The following is a 17,322-nucleotide window of genomic DNA, read 5'->3' on the forward strand; positions in this document are numbered from 1 at the left end:
TAATTATAATGCAATTACTTGATTGAGTTGAGTTTTGAATCCATTCTACATCACTAAAATATATCCCTAACTTGATTTGAGTTAATGAAGTAGAGAAATTTTTCAAAGCCCATAAATCATGGTTTTAGTTATGTTCAACTATGTAAGGCCTTGTAGAAGGCTTTGCAAGGCCTTTCGATGAGGTCATAATTGGGTCAAAAAGTGTTTCAACATGTGTAAAGTTAAGGACTTGGAGATCGGTTGCAAGCCCTTTTATATCAACTACAAGCCCTTATTATTAAGTTTGACATTTCAATTTAAGTCATGTAGTGATGGTTATTGGATTGATTATGCATGTATTGTTGTTGTTTAATCCTCCAAACACTTACTAGAGCTTGTTAGAAGATTAAGGTGAGTTACTCCCAATAATATGTCCCTAAAATTATTTTGTGTTAAGTGATTCTAACAGTTTTGCTTTGTAGGTGCCATGCATACACCGACTTGGAGTCTAGTAGGGTGACAAAACCGGTTGGATGGTTGACAATCAGTCATATTGGTACAATATAAACAAAATTGCCAATGGTTAAGTACCTTAATATGGTATAAAATATGTTCTTCATAAATTTCACAAATCTAATAGTTTGTTACCATCCGTGACATTAACCTGTTTTAGGAGGGCATCACACAAAAAGTATAATAGTTTGCTACAATTCAACCGTATAAACTACAACACAATTTACAAATTCAATAGTATAATGTCCATAAGAAACAAGCTTTAGTTCATCTTTCTTACTCTCTTCAAATCCCACATACTCAAGAATGCACTTTCTATCTAATTTGGAAGTTCAAAGTTCTGAGGAAGGTGGCATACAGGAACGCAAAGAACACACAAAAACCAATCAAAACCGCAGCAACGGGACCCATGAAATCCAATTCAAAACCATAGTAGTCTTTAATATACGATGTGAGGAGTGGGCCCTGTTCCATCCCGGGCACCATGATTGTGTCAGTTGAATCATGATACTGAGAAACAATGCATCCGTACACAGTCCATGCCATGGGGCAGATCCAGTAGTACCACACCCACCATCCAGGAATTTTCTAAAATTTCAAGAATTCAAACAATTGGTCATTATTAGCAAACATTAAGTTTTTTTTTAAAAAAAAGCACTTGAGTTGAATCAAAGGGAAGCGGACTTACGGGTTGTGGGATATAAAACCCAGAGAAGATATTAAAAAGTAGGTAGAAACCAGCTGCGGATATGGCTGCGATTTGCTCATTTGGTGTAATGGAAACAGTCATCATTCCATAGTATGTGAAGTAAAGGAACGAGAAGAAGTTGATGAAAAAGAGCCAAAAGAATTTAGCTGCAGTCCATTCGAATGACACCATGGCATACACTATGAGAGTGTAATATGTGGTTTGAAGGAATACATATGGTATCTCCACAAACACCTGTTTAAAGACAAGAAAGGGTAAGTTTGTAATTAAGTAAATATTTGTTTAAAAAATTGCTTACTTGTGCCATGGCATATGGTAATGAGGAGTACATTCCAGCTGCTCTTTCACGATAAAAGACTGTTCTTTCTGTTGCAACAACCGGCTGCACTGTTTGGGAATTGTTTACACCTACAAAAAATACAGCAGCGTACATGGCTCCAATTGTTCTATTTAAATCAGTGCTGCTCGACCTGAAATTTATAAAATCAACAAGTTTTAGAATATTTTATACATCGTTTGACACAATAAAAAAAAACCTTACAATAACGGATTTTGTATTTATACGATTGATTTAAAAAGAAGAAACGACTCACGTTTTTTTGCCGATTTTCCAGAATACAGTCCCGACCATGAGTGCACAAAGCAAAGTGAAGAAGAATCGAACAAGGTTATAATCGGGATTTCGCCAGTAGCTCCACCACATCTTCCATAAACAAGAAGTGAATTGTCCCCATATATTTTGAGAATATTGTGTTTCAAAGTGAAGATCTACAGCTCCTGGAGGAGGTACACTCAACTCCTTCACCAAATCCTTGTTCCTCCTATCATTCATACAAAGTACAAACATTATAATTACAGCTCATCGCTGATTTTATATTTCATTATAATTTGTTCAGATATTACAGAAACAAAACCCCTTACTGTTGCAAAGCCGATGAACTGTAGATTTCAGCAAAGTCAACGCCAAGTCGCATCTCTGCAGCAGCAGAGCTGACTTCCAACATCCATGTTGCTGGATTGTATTTTTCAGGGATTTTTGGAACCCCAGGAACTTCCTAATTATTTAACAAAAAAAAAATAAAAATAAAAATAAAAATAAAAAAAATAAAAATAAAAATAAAAAAAAACTAATTAATATACAATGAAAGTTATAAAGTATGCATGTGAGATAGATACCTGAAAGTAGTCAATGATGCTTTGAGAATGTCTGCCTAAGGGTCCTGCATAGATAACTTTTCCACCTCTTTTCAACAACAGCAACTCATCAAAGGATTCAAAGATATCAATACTAGGCTGATGAATGGTGCAAACAACTGTTCTTCCTGTGTCCACTGTGTTTCTTACAGCTCTCATAACAATGGCAGCTGCTCTTGCATCAAGTCCAGAAGTTGGTTCATCCATGAAAATAATTGAAGGATTTGCAACAAGTTCAACTGCAATTGTTAGCCTCTTTCTTTGTTCTGTTGATAATCCACTAACTCCTGGAAGTCCCACCATTGCATTCTTGATATTGTCTAGTTCAACTAACTCCATCACTTCACGTACAAAACTCTGAAACATAAAAAATTAAACTTCTCATTAATGTAAGTTAGGGTTTAATTTATATGTATGTTGTTAAATGTTAAATTACCATTTTGTCTTCTTTGCTGATTTCTTTTGGGAGACGAAGGAAAGCGGAGTAGATTAAGGATTCATGAACAGTGATTGTGGGAGAGTGGATGTCAGTTTGCTCACAATATCCAGAGATTCTTGCAAATGTTTCTTGTACTTTTGGGAATCCTGATATTCTTGTATCTCCTTCGATATAACCACCTGTTTTTCTTCCAGCTAAAACATCCATTAATGTAGTTTTTCCAGCTCCACTTACTCCCATCAATGCAGTTAAGACTCCAGGCCTAAATGCACCTGTTACATCACTAAGTAAGTGCAACCTGTCTTCTGTTACCCCTTGTTCTCTCATTTCCTGTTTAATCAACAAACAATTGTTAAGTTCTTATAGTTTGTAGTTAATTAAAGCCCATAATAAGAAATTAAAAGAATTGAACTTACAACAGGCATGTCAACAAAGTAGTTGACATTGTCAAATGACATGGCGTATGGAGTAAAATGAAGCACCATGCCTTTTTTAGCAACACCATTAGCATTAGAACTGACTTGATTTCTAGCAGCATGATGTGGTGTTTGTTCTTGGTTGGTATCTTGACCTGCCATGGCTGCAGCTTCTTCCTTGGAGATAATTGCTTGTGGCTTTCCAGGGGCTAGTTAGTCAATAAAAGAATCATGAGGGTTAGTTAGTGCAAAATGTAAATATCAGTCGACTTTAGGGGTATCCATGGAAACTTACCTTTTAAATACATGAGAGTAATGGTGAAAAGAATATTGAAGAGAAATGTGAAACCAAGAAGAGCAGCAGCACAAATCCAGTATGTGCTTTCTTTAGTTGGGATGTCAAGGGTTCTTAGTACTGCAAACCCCATGTTGGTTGAACCATCTGAGCTCTGCAAAAAGTGAAGAATATAGAGTTATAAGGGAAAAAAAATTGAATTTTGGAAACCAACTTTCTACATTTTCTCAAAATGAAAATGGAAGTTTTTTTCTTTTGGGTACATTTAGGATTCTTGAATTTATTTTTTTCCTATTTATACCATTATGACTGGCTATTACAGATTAGTTGTTTTTAATGCATATATGGTGTTCGTAGTGGTGACCCATAAATATAAAGGGGTGCTGCTATTCATACACCCCTTTATTTATTGTACACCCATTTGATTTAACAAAAACGTTAAATCAGGGGTACAATGAGTAATTATACCCCTTTAACGTTTTTTGATGAAAACGTTAAAGGGGTGCTAATATTCATTCATTCGCCCTTTATTTATTGTACACCCCTTGATTTGACAAAAACGTTAAATCAGGGGGTACAATGAGTAATTACACCCCTTTTAATGTTTTTTGACAAAAACGTTAAAATGGGGGTTACTATTCATACACCCTTTATTTATTGTACACCCCCTTGATTTAACAAAAACGTTAAATCAAAGGGGTACGATAAGTAATTAGAAGGTGTATGTTTAGTAATAAAGGGTGTATGAATAGAATCATACATATAAAGTTACACTTTTGCAATTCAGGTTTTTCAGTTAAAAATTACTAACTTACCGTTTTGCTTGTCCACCTAGGATCAAGAAACTCGTTTATAGCAAATCCTTTGAAGCCATAAGACAAAGGCGAAAGCCAATACGCCCACTCCCACCAGTTTGGAATCTGAGTCTTAGGAAGTATAAAACCACCTAACAGAAATATAAGCAAAAGCACAACAGATCCTCCTGTGTTTGCAATATTCATCGTCTTACAAACCCCAGCAATTAACCTAAACAACCCTGCTGCCACATTCTGGATCAAAAACACCAACAAAAGATGCTTGAAGAATCTGTAATTAATCAACCACATTCCATTAGTAAACTCACATATGACAAAGGTTTAGCTTCAAATCAATAATTGGTTAAATAATCTCACCTGCTAGCATCAGGGGCAAGATCAATACCATAGTAAATAATCCCACACCACATAACACTCTCAAGTATAGAAATAGGAATCCGAAGCAAGAAAGCTGGAAGAGTGAAACACCATGAAGGGTGGAACATGAGGTCCCTTTGTTTGTAAACAACTGGAAGTCTCATGATGATAAGTGACAGGTCAGCAAGCCCATTAAACATGTTTATGAGTAAACTACTCAAAAGTGCCCCTATATAGATAACACCATCTTGTTCGTTTCTGTGGTTCATTGTGGGCCTAAGATACAAAGTCGTGATGATGAATGCTATAAACACGATTTGTATGGATTTGAAAACAAAAACAAAAGCGTTTCTTTTCATTAGTAGCCACTCTTTATCCCATGAGGCTTTAAGGAGCTCCATTTTGGGGACTAAGTATTTTTGGAAGACTAAAGCAGCTTTATGGCTTTCGTTTTTGTCGTATGGAATTGACAACTCATTTTTCAACTTCTCTCCCACGTGGAAGCTTTTGAATCTCTCAACAAATCCATTCACTGATATGTATTTATATGGTATGTTTTTGTTCACCCAATATTGTTCTTGATCCTTTTTAGATGTCACCTATCACAAACATAAAAAAAAATGTTTAGAATATGTAAAATTGTAATCATGTATTGAATTAAAGTTACTTACCTCTTGTAAGAAGTCAGCAGTACCCTTTCTTTCTGGACATACAAATCCACAACTCTCGAAGAATTCTAGAACATTTTCTCGTGGGCCCTGATACACGATCTGGCCCTCGGATAGAAGGATGATGTCATCGAATAGATCGAATGTCTCAGGGGCAGGTTGTAGTAGGGACATTAAGATTGTTGATTCGGTGAGGTGTACAATTTGTTGCAAGCACTTGACTATTTGAAATGTAGTGGAACTGTCTAGACCTGTTGATATCTCGTCCATAAACAGAGTTTTTGCGGGTCCCACAAGCATCTCACCTGAACCCGGGATTTATTTATCCATTCAGCACTTTATCCATTCAGTACTTAATGTCAAAAAAATAAAAATTTAAAATTAACCTGTGGTTACACGCTTCTTTTGTCCTCCGGAGATACCTCGTCTCATTTGATCTCCAACAAACGTGTCACGACATATATCTAGGCCCAATATCTGATTTGGTTTTAGAAACATATGAATATTGTTAGTGTTAGTGTTTCTCCTATTTGATTGGGGTGTGGAAAGATTTAGATAATAAAGAGTAATAATACTTACTCTTAAAGTGTAATAAGTAATCAAACTGCTCTCATCTCCTTCAATAGCGGTTGCCTTCATGAAAAGGTCGACTTCTGCTTCTGGGATGATACCTGCTTCCTTTTCTCTTCTTGCAAGCTCCGTTAGCATTTCTGTATTTCATTGTTTAGTTATTAATCAATCAAATCATATATATCTTCTTGTTTCAAGAATTGAAAATGGGAAACAAGAAGATATGGTAAACAATATATGTAACTAAAGGAAAATTAAGTTACCTAAACGAGATCCAACTCCTTGGCATCTTGCTGAGAAATCTAATGTTTCTTTCACAGTCATTTCTCCAGCATGAATATCGTTTTGGCTAATGTAAGCTGCTGTTCTTCGTGGTTCAAATTCATTGAGCTTATGTCCATTGTAAGTTATCTCTCCATCAACTTTTAGGTTTTTATCGAGTCTTCCTGCTAGAGCTAACAAAAGCGTTGTCTTACCCGATGATGGTGGACCCAACACAAGTGCCATCCTGTAACATTCACAAAACTTGCATAAATTCCCTTTGCGAAGTGATCACTAAGTATGTTTTATACTTTTATTTCTTGAATTACGTTTTGATACTTGTGAATCATAAGTCGAGATGCTATTCGATAGAATATATATATGAATATTTGAAGCTCGTAGATAACTGAATTTCTATTATAGCACAAAGTCATAGCAATTCGATAGAATATAAGGATTCTGAGTTTTTTAATCGAACATTCATTGAAAACCGAAACATCATTTACAATAGGAGTGTGAAAATGTTATACCTTGATGGTTTGATAACTCCGGAGACATTTTTAAGAATGCGCAGTTTAGCTTTCTCAGAGAAATTGATCCCAATAGTAGCGATAAGGGTTTCAACGATATTTCTAGCAGCATTTGTGAGAGTTGGAAGTGCTCTATCTCCGACATGGCAATCAGCTTCTATTGACAAATTTTGAAATCGAACTTCTACTGTTGGAAGGGAGATTCCTACCCTGATTTTAACCAATAAAATGAATGATATGTTAATTTATTAACTTAAATACTTAAGAAATTGACTAATTATATCAATAATTGCGACCTTAAAAGGGTGTCCCTACATTGGGGTAATGTGGGCCCTTACACAATTAGTAGTTTAAAACGAGGGATAATTATGTAAAATTTAACTTAAGCACTTAAGAAATTGACTCACTATATATTAATAACTGTGACCTTAAAAGGGTGTGTGGGCCCCTACAAATATGCAACGTTTTTTGTATGATAGTTGGTAGTTGTAAGCTCGAGTTTTTATTTATGTAAAAATAATTAATAAATTAAGGTAGTTGTAGTTTTTTAAATATATAAAATTAGTTAAAAACTAAAAGCTTCCCACAACTATATAAAATATAAAATAGCTTTTGGATTTGGATATTTTATTTTAAAGAAATTCGAAAGCTTCTACTATTAAATAAAGATTTTTTTTCAGGTTTTTATTTGTTAAAAATTTAAAGCTTTCAAAAACTTTAAAAATTTAAAGCTTTCAAAAACTTCCTACCAAACATGCTCTATAATAATTAGATTTGACATTTTAATATTTTTTAGATTTTAGACATAAAGCCAAACTTACATTTCTTAATTAGATTTAACATTTTGGCCATTTGTAGACGAAAACCCAAACTCACTTTTCTTAATTAGATTTCGCATTCTTTTATAATTTTTAGACAAAAAGCCCAACTTGCATTTTTTTAATTAGATTTTACATCTGGACAACTTTAGATTCGAAGCCAAACTTACATTTCTTAATTAGATTTAACATTTTGGCCATTTGTAGACGAAAACCCAAATCCACTTTCCTTAATTAGATATCACATTCTTTTATAAGTTTTAGACAAAAAGCCAAACTTGCATTTTTTTTTTTAATTAGATTTCACATCTGGACACTTTTCTTTGAAAAAAATATCTTTTTTCTCTCATTACATTATGTCGACGTCAAATGATGTGTTCGTCATGGTTTCTTTGAAAAAAATATCTTTTTTCTCTCATTACATTTTGTCGATGTCAAATTTTCTTTGTTTCAAAAAAAACTTTCCTTTCCCTCTTCAAGAACAATTTTGGAGTTTGTGAAAATTCTCATAACTGTTGATAATTTCAAAAATCAATATCTTTTTAGTTTTTAAGGGGCTTTTTCATAAGAATGAATTTCGACCTTTTTTAAAAAATTTGTAAGTTTGGCGTTTTATCTAAAAGGGAGTCAAAATCTTAAACGTGAATTATCGCAAACGTACCTAAAACAATTTGTATAAGTTTTTTGTTTTTTTTTTTTTGTCCTTATATAGAAAGAAAAAAAAAATACTAAAAGTTTTCATCTAATGGACAAAAACATAGATGGTCGAGTCTGGAGTACATTGAATATATCCATGAATACATAGGCATAAATGAATATTCAAGTACTTTTTATATATTAAAAAATAAATTCACCGATGGGCAGCTGTAATTTTAATTTAGAAAAATTATAGATTACACAACAGCCTAAATAATAAGTAGAAGATTTTAAATATCTTTTTTCACAGACAAAAAATAAAAGTTGACGTATCGAATCTTAAAATTTGAGTCAATTACTGAGATTATGCATTAATTAATGCTCTGATATTAATTTGAATACTAGATCTAATATAAAACTAAAAAAAGGAAACAGAAAATCAGGGGAGTTGACTTTTCATGAAAGAGAAGAAGACTTACTTGTGAACTCGATCCCTGAACTTCCTCAAGAACCTTTCGTTATCTTCTTCAGGAAGCATAAAAATCTTGTTGATGAAATTCTGTCGAGCAACTGGATCGAGCTCTCGTACATCCATCAACATCTGATCAGATTGCAGTTCCTGTTGATCTTCTGGAATATATGACTTGAAGATGGTGGTTCGTAGTCGACTGTAAGTTGGTAGTTTCTCCAAAGCAGCCCATCGCAAGGCCTCTTCGTCTTCCATGGAATGACGACTGCTCCTTCCGTCGTGACTACCACCTCCAACGCCGGAAAACGCATCTTCCATCCGCAAACTCCCGGCAGCGCTGCTAAAACTTCTGCCTATGCTTCTCGCCACACTCCGGCGAAAACTCGAGTTCCACTCTTCCGCCATTTTTGACTGGAGTTTGTGAAACCCCTTACGTTCCTCTTGTTTATATAAGGTCCCAGGTCCACGGAGTTAACGTTTATAAGATATCGAGTCAATTAGAATTTTGGTGCCTGGGGTTTGGCTTATTGCGATTTTAGTCCAAGTTTTGACTGTTATGATATGACTGATCCCTGTGGTTTTAAAAAGATGCACTAGTGGTCCCTAGGGTCTTAAAACTAACGGTTGTTTGATAGTTGTTGACTGAGTAAGATTTGACTGAGTTAGAGGTTGACTGGGTAAGAAGATCTGACTGCATTGCCTCTGATTAAAATCATGTTATTTGATTACGCATCTAACTGAGATAAATGATGAAAATAACCATTTTACCCCTCTGTTTTTTTTCCTGATGAATAAAATCTATTGGTTTGAGAAAAAAAGTTATGCGCTTTCTTATATTGGACGAATAATGTAAATAAAAATAGAATTCTATAGCAACCAAATCAAAGTAGAATGCTATAACAAAAAAATCATTACAATGTTGTAATTAAAATAAATATAAGCACACTGTTATAAATAAATAAATAAATAAATAAAAAAACATCAAAAGTTGTTGACAAATGCTAGCTAGTCGACAATACATAATACATGCTCTACCACCATAGAGACAAACACAAAAGTACCAAAGATGAAAGAACCTACTAAAAGTATAGTCAATGGAGTAGCAAAGAACGACGCGAACTCCATCACTTCAAAATGTTCCCGCTATTGACGCATATGCTTCAGCTTATTTACTTTATCACTGTTTCTTGATTGCAATTTCCTTTCAAAGCTCGTTCATTATCTTTACAGTTTCTTATCATATTGGATTCAATTTGATATGGAATCTTGAATACTTCAAGAAATCAAGATTTGTTACCTTTACATGGACATCACTTTTTATGACAACAATTTGATCCATAATTTTGTAGATGATGAATCTCTTTCAACTACTGATGCGATCAATTTGGATCAATCGGCTAGGATGTTAAACCCCCATTTATCTTTGAGAACATGGGTTTGTTTCCAAACCAAAGTTAACATTGAGAATCAATTGTTTAGGGACATCACGTTTCCTTCATTGATGTAACATCCCAAAAATACAGGCCAAAATTTTCATTTTTAATTACGTCATTTTAAAACCAACAGTGAAATAAAACATCTGTAATATTATGTCATGTCAAAACCAAAGTAGAAATAATCAAACATGTTATCATAAAACAATATCAGAGTGTAATCCCAAAGATCTCATGTGTGGAAAACCATAGTGTGATGCGCTGCGATCAAGCCGACTCCTTCCTTTTGAAAATGAACTACCTGAAACCAAAACTAAAAACCGTAAGCACAAAGCTTAGTGAGTTCCCCCATCATACCACATACCACACAATCACATAACATATATACTGCCAGGCATTTCTGGGGTGCCCGACCTACCCGGTACGGCCTTTCTGGGGTGCCGACCTACCCATGCGGCCATTTTGGGGTGCCGTCCTACCCATGTCAAGCCATTCTGGGGTGTTGACTACCCATGTCAAGCCATTCTGGGGTGCTGACTACCCTTCGGTCCTAACGACCAAACCTCGGGGACTATTTCACCCCCTACTACTACTATTATCACATATCATAACATAACATATTGTCAGACATATCCGGGGTGTCTGAACTACCCTTCGGTCCTAACAACCGAACTCGGGGACTACTCCCCTCCTACTACCCCAAACTCATATAACAGGTCATGCTAGCATATAAACATAACATCACATACTGTCAGACGTATCTGGGGTGTTTGACTACCCTCCGGTCCTAACAACCGAACTCTACTACTATCACATATAACATATCATGCTAGCATATAACATATCAGATAGTAGCAAACCTAGATGATATCACAGAGACGGTCATCTATCATACGTCTCCTACTGGTGGGCTGGCATTGTGGCCTTAGATCCACCGCTACTGGAAGGTAACTCACCTCACATTGCTGAAGTCCCGAAGACACAATCCCACACTTGCTGAAGTCCCGCAGACTCGACCCCAGCTGTTGGCTGACAGATTCCCGAATTGTCAACACCAAAATAACACCCAATTAATAATTGGGTCCCAATACATAACCATACGTATATTCTTTGGTTAATTACTACATTACCCCTAGCTTGGCTTATTCAAGCCCAATGCCCAATCCATAGGCCCAAAGTCAACTAGGAAATCAAAGCCCAACACATGGCCCAATTTTCCAAATTGGGCCTAGGCCTATACATGGTCTCATTCTGAGGCCCAACATCATATAATCATTCAAGCCCAAACTATGGCCAATCTATGGCCTAATTTTCCAAATTGGGCCCAAGCCCCTTACATGGGCCTTACCCTAGGCCCATTAAATTATTCTAGTCTAATTGCTTGACTTTGGATGACCCATTAATAACCCGATCATCAAGGCCCAAAAGGAAGGCCCAACAATAAACCCAAGTGAAATTAGGGTTTCCCATAAAATGATGATTAGGGTTAAGTTTCCTACTTAACCCATTAAGGACTTAATCCATTAAGTCCATTATCGCTTAGATTAATCTTTGCCAAAGTTTATTATTTAATATCTCAAGTTATTAAATAATTCTCGTGTGCTTCCTGATTAATTCTCAAAAATTAGAGTTTAATTGGCATTAGTGTTTTCCAACCCAAAGACTAACCCATTTATTAACTTGTTGGGCTTCTAGATCAATTAGGGCTTTATTGGGCCTACTAGGCCAACTAGAATGTCATTAAGCCCATTAGGGTTTTATTAGGGTCCATCAAGGTTTTATTAAGCCCATTAAGTCTTATTAGGCCCATTAGGGCTTCCTTGGGCCCATTAGGGTTTCAAACCCTCCAAACGAATCCAAACACCATCAAAGCACACCGCCACCCGACACGGCGGCCGGTGGCGGCAGGAGGCGGCAGCCACCACCTCACGGTGGTGGTTTCGAATTCTTTTCTCATTATTCCTTTTTTTGTGTTACAATGTACAATACGAAACGCCAAAGAACACACGCACACCCTAATCTATTTACAAAACATATACACACCAAAAGTACACCCACCCGCGGTGGTTCACGACGGCATGAGGCGGCAGAAAAAGCTTTGGGACGACAGCCACCACCTCACGGTGGTGGCGGTGGTTTCTCTCGGTTCCCCGTCAAGCAGCAACACCCACCACACAAATCTTGAAGTAGAAATCACACACACTTACACGAACTCACAGAAGGCACACACACACACACGCTTCCTTGCTTGCAAGTGGATCCAGTCGCCCACCTGGCGGCGTACGGTGGCGGTGGTGACACGAGGAAGCAGCAGCAGCGAAAAAGAAGAAGAAAAAGGAACAGTAACAACGTTGTAACAGAAGAAGAGAAGCGGTGGTACAATCAGCGCTACAATGGAGTAGCGACGTCCACCGAAAACAACAACGACGACACTCCCGGGCGTGTTCCCTCCGACCTCAACTGCCATGTCGCTCCATGGCGGCGTTCATCTTCAACAGCGGTGGTTCACGTCCTCAGCGGAGTGAAATGACGCCGGTCATCTTGGTTCTTTGGCGGCTTGGTCGGTCGGAGAAGCAAGGGATAATGGGGTGGCGGCCGGCAGTAGGAGGCATAAGGGGGGGAATGACGGCTGCTACATACGGGAGGGTTTAGGGTTTTGGTAGCGATGCTTTAAACGGGAATGAAGGAGTCATCGGGTTTAAATCCCGCTCCACTCAAAACTTTGCTCAATAAACAAGTTTAGTCCCCCCCCCATAGGATCTTTTTCCAATCAAATCCTATATTTACCCATTAAACCCCAACATTAAAAATCCATTACAACTTAGGTACAATATTTCCAAAACAACCCCTTTGTCTCCAAAATCACTTCAAATAAAGTCCCAAAAGTTACAATTTAATCCTTGCCTTCAATAATACTTACAAATTAAGTCCGGATTTTCACTTTTAGCCCCCAACCTCTAAAAGTGTGACAATAGCTCCTCGAGATCAACACTTTGCTAAGTAATTATTTATTTTAGGGCTACGAGCCATTCATTAATTAATTTATTTATTTAATAAATAAACGGGGTTTTACAACTCTCCCCCACTTAAATTAGATTTCGTCCTCGAAATCATTCCTTACTAATCCTTACATACCAAGCCACTCTAGTAACATAGTCATCAACCTGGGCACGCCCTAGCCTCCCCAGGGTAGCCATGACCAATCCTCGTAGAGCCCTAAAATCCACAGGTGAACGAATTCCCCACAGTAAGACCACATGTATTCTGTGCGAAATCTGCTGTCCTGAGATGGTCTGAATCCCTGAAAGACCACTCATACCGAATCATTATCGTCGAACCTAGTCCGCTTGTCTCCCAACTGTCTACTCAGCTTCTGGTAACTCGAGGTTCCCATTATAAATCAGGGTCACAGACCCACTTATCTTTGCAGATCACTTATACTTGGCTAAAACTCAGATAATCTCATTGCAAGTGACTTACCACTTCCCAATCAACCAGCTATTTCGTCCGTATTTGCAACCTGAAATGCAGATACTAACACTGCCCAAACGCTAAAACTGCCTGAGCACTGAACTGCCTGAAGCAGTATGCGCTGTTACATAGCTGCTTACCAAAAGCTACCGAGACTTCATGGGTCTCAACTCGCCTTCCAATCCTCTGAAACACTGGGTTCCCATCCGACTGCGGAGCCAAAGGACTCCCTACTTAGTCGCCTCACACGACTTCTGAACGAAATCCTTCTCTGGAACTAGTTGTCACTAGTTATCATGTCACTGAGGCTCTAACAACCTTCTGGTCTAACCGATCGGGTCCATGCATCGAATCCTGTCATCATCACATCCAAGACTAAAAGTGATTGCTACCTGACCAATGGTAGCCTTATCTCACACGCAATCTTGTACAGTCCATTGCTTTCCTGATCCCGTAACTGTAGTGACACTCCTACATTCCTATCACAGACTCAACCAGATCTAATCCATCTGGGTAATTTCCAAAATCCAATCCGTGGATTTCCTTATCCTCACTGTTGCACCCGAACTGGTGGGTACTGTTGTTCCTTCCGCATTCTAACAACACGCTCATGCCATCTATCAACCTAGTGAATGCTACGGCTACACCCGCAGACTTACAACACTCTATCACTATCTAGCTGCTAGTGAATGCTACGACTACACCCGTAGACTTACAACAATCTAACACTATCTGACTGCCTGGTGAATGCTACGGCTACACCCGCAGACTTACAACACCCCTCACACTATCTGCTGCTAGTGAATGCTATGGCTATACCCGCAGACTTACAACACTTTCCATACTACCTAATCGCTAGTGAATGCTACGGCTACCCCTGTAGTCTTACAACACTTTCCAAAACGGGTCGAACACGCACTCGACCTAACACACCACTGAACTTAAGTCCTAACCAGGACTCTAACCTGGGTCCCAAAACCTGCCATCATGTGACCCCACTCCATCAATACCACAACCTATTCCCGTGATCAACGCGTCACAGTAACCCACGAAATCATCTACACCCTCTGGCATAGTGAGAATTAGTGCCTCGCACAACCACTTTCTGAGAGTCTCGAAGGCTGCCTGTTGCCCAGGCCCCCAACGGAAAGCCACCGACTTCTTGGTCAATCGGTTCAAAGGAACCTCAATCTCGGAGAAGTCCCGTATAAATCTCCGGCAATAACCCACCATACCTAGGGAATTTCGAATCTCAGATGGAGACCTCGGAATCTCCCACTACATCACGGCCTCTATCTTGGCCGAATCAACTAGAATACCCTTCTGGTTGACAAGGTGGCCAAGAGATTGCACCTTGCGCAACCAGAACTCACAGTTGGGAGAACTTTATAAAAAGTCTCTCCCCTACTTAGATTCGACTAAGTCTTCACAGTTCATGATAATTGAAGGATTCCCCATCCTTCTTGCTTTCTAATATCCCACTGATAACAACCTGTGTCTGCCATTGCTAGCGCTTAATCGTCGATTAAACCTAGAGATCTCCCATCCTCGGAAATCTCGATGAGTACTCTTGAAATCTGTTCCATTCTGACACCTCAATTCATCTAACATGCTGTCAATTGAAGACCTTAATCTTCACTCTAGCTGACGAATCCTCGTTCCCACTCCCAATCTTGCAGTACGACTGAACTCTAACCGAACACAGCTCATGCGAAAATACAATTCTCTTGATCATCCAGTGACCAACCACTTATGCATCTAACATCCGCAACTAACATTATCCTTTTCATGTCACCAGCTCTGTCCTAGCAACGGTAGTGCCTTGAACTCCCAAAATTCATCCATAGACAATTGTCGACCATACCTGAACAAGGATAGAACCTCTGAACGATGACTTCATTGGAGAACAATCACTCCAACCCTGATCGAGTATCCTTAAAATAATACTCCTGCATAGATCCTGACAAAGATCTGAAATGATAACGGTGCGCGTTGACCCCACTCCGCAAGATACGTCCCTCTGTAGGTTCATCAAGGACCTTCCGACATGCAAGATGGCATATACAGTCCTTGATAACTGAACACTAGAAGAAAACTGACTCGAGATCCAACTTATCCAAACTCACTCGCAATCCCAAAGCGATACGTATTCCTAATATCCATCTAATAAGATGACATACCCGCAACATCTGGAGGAATACTGATCCCCTTCTGCTAACATTACCAATCCTGCTACCCTGTAGCAGCCTGAACCCTTGGAGTGACAAACTCCCTCGTGTACTTTCTCGTATGTGCTGCACTGACTCAAGCCCCGCTGGCCTTTCACCCGATGATCAGAAGTCATGGGTCTCTTCCCGGGACTATAACGCCCGTAGATCAGGGCTAGTCAATTTAGAGACGATAGACGTCAAAAATGAATTTTTGATGAAAGATTATTTAGAATGAATAATCTTAACTAAGTTGTAGTATATGTTACAAGGATTCCGTACATATAAAGAAAGCCGAAATCCGAGTTATAACGAAGAAGTTATGACCTGTCGAAGTTTCGCGACAGAATCGGCACGACACAGCGCGACTTAAAAAGTGAATTTACGTTAGAGTGATATTTAGCCTTAGCAATCTAAATGAAAGTCGTATAATACGTTAAACCATGAGCGTGCATAAAAAGAACGCCCAAATCTGACTTCGTATGAGGAAGTTATGATTTTTCTAAGTTTCGACTTAGCGGTATGCAGCCCGAAACACTCGATTTGAGATCGAGCGGTTTTTAGCCGAAACAATCTAAACGAGAATCGAAGATCTCATTGTTGGTATCGAAGCGATGAAAAGTTAGGCGAGAACGGACGTCAAACGAAGAAGTTATGAATTTATAACAAAGTTTTCTTGTCCGGGCCTACTAAAAATAAATAATAAAAATAAAGTCAAAATTAGTCGACGAAGTCTAAAAGAAAGTTGTAGAGCGTAGTCTCACCTATGTGTGGATATAAAGAACGTCGAAAACGGAGTTCGTATGAAGAAGATATGAATTTCCGAAGTTTATTAAATAATTAATATTTAAATTTAATTATAAAACCCGGTATTATCCGAAGGGGGAGTCACCGGGCATATCCGAAGTACGCCCAGCGTACTACTGTACGCCCCACGTACAGCGAAGCATGACGACCTTCGCACTCGAGTTCTTCGGATGACGATTTCGGACCAGTACGCCCCGCGTACTCCGAGGCTCCAGCCTCCTATAAATAGGATGCGAGGGTTCCGGGCTTATTTGCTCATTTCTCCTCGTTTTTGTGCCGAAGCTCTGCGTGTAAACCCCCGAAGCCATCCCGACACCCCAGATCTCATATCCAAGTTAAGAAGGAAGTTTTACGCTCCCGAGATCCCGTGAAGTGCAATTCCCGAGCCGAAGCTCTACCCGCGAGAAGTCTGGTTTTTGTGGAGATCTTCCAGATCTACCGAAGAATACTACTTCTGTAAGTCGTAGTGCTGTCCGATCATCTTCTGATCAAGTGAGTGTATACTACCTTTCATAAACACGATAATAATACAAGTATGGTTCGAGTGTATTAAGTATATTGTGGTTTATACGTGTGAGTGTGTAGTTATTTTCTTCTAACACATAAATATGAAGTATTTGTTATAAAATACGTGCTATGTGTTTATATATTGTTGTTTATTTGAGATGAGTATGGAATGAATGTTTTATATAGTTTTTAAATGAGTTAAACTGTATATGTATTTTATATCTACAA

General features: G+C 38.3%; 1 protein-coding gene across 2 annotated transcripts; it reads right to left on the reverse strand.

The window, feature by feature from the left end:
- Positions 1-577: 577 nt before the first annotated feature.
- Positions 578-9,105, reverse strand: LOC111907935 (ABC transporter G family member 35). 2 transcript variants are annotated; one of them, XM_023903744.3, is made up of 17 exons: positions 8,680-9,104; positions 6,747-6,956; positions 6,219-6,463; positions 5,965-6,095; positions 5,772-5,862; positions 5,389-5,690; positions 4,718-5,316; positions 4,361-4,631; positions 3,546-3,699; positions 3,251-3,459; positions 2,832-3,164; positions 2,378-2,752; positions 2,123-2,256; positions 1,795-2,022; positions 1,500-1,671; positions 1,181-1,435; positions 578-1,080 (listed from the first exon to the last, which is right to left on the reverse strand). In XM_023903744.3, exons 1-17 carry the CDS (start codon positions 9,072-9,074, stop codon positions 808-810), a joined length of 4,377 nt encoding a protein of 1,458 aa, XP_023759512.1. In that variant the 5' UTR covers positions 9,075-9,104; the 3' UTR covers positions 578-807. The 2 variants fall into 2 exon arrangements, with proteins under 2 accessions (XP_023759512.1, XP_023759511.1); XM_023903743.3 differs by having other exon boundaries at positions 5,772-6,095; positions 8,680-9,105.
- Positions 9,106-17,322: the final 8,217 nt, after the last annotated feature.

Source organism: Lactuca sativa, chromosome 4 (assembly GCF_002870075.4).
Source record: "Lactuca sativa cultivar Salinas chromosome 4, Lsat_Salinas_v11, whole genome shotgun sequence".
NCBI lineage: Eukaryota > Viridiplantae > Streptophyta > Magnoliopsida > Asterales > Asteraceae > Lactuca > Lactuca sativa.

What these genes read in the sequence shown, in the direction of transcription:
- LOC111907935 (XM_023903743.3), bottom strand. Translation starts at nt 9,074, where the DNA reads ATGGCGGAAGAGTGGAACTCGAGTTTTCGCCGGAGTGTGGCGAGAAGC. An exon ending in GGAGTTATCAAACCATCAAG is followed by an intron (nt 6,464 to 6,746) that starts GTATAACATTTT and finishes TGAATGTTACAG; the next exon opens with GATGGCACTTGTGTTGGGTC. An exon ending in AAAGAAGCGTGTAACCACAG is followed by an intron (nt 5,691 to 5,771) that starts GTTAATTTTAAA and finishes TCCCGGGTTCAG; the next exon opens with GTGAGATGCTTGTGGGACCC.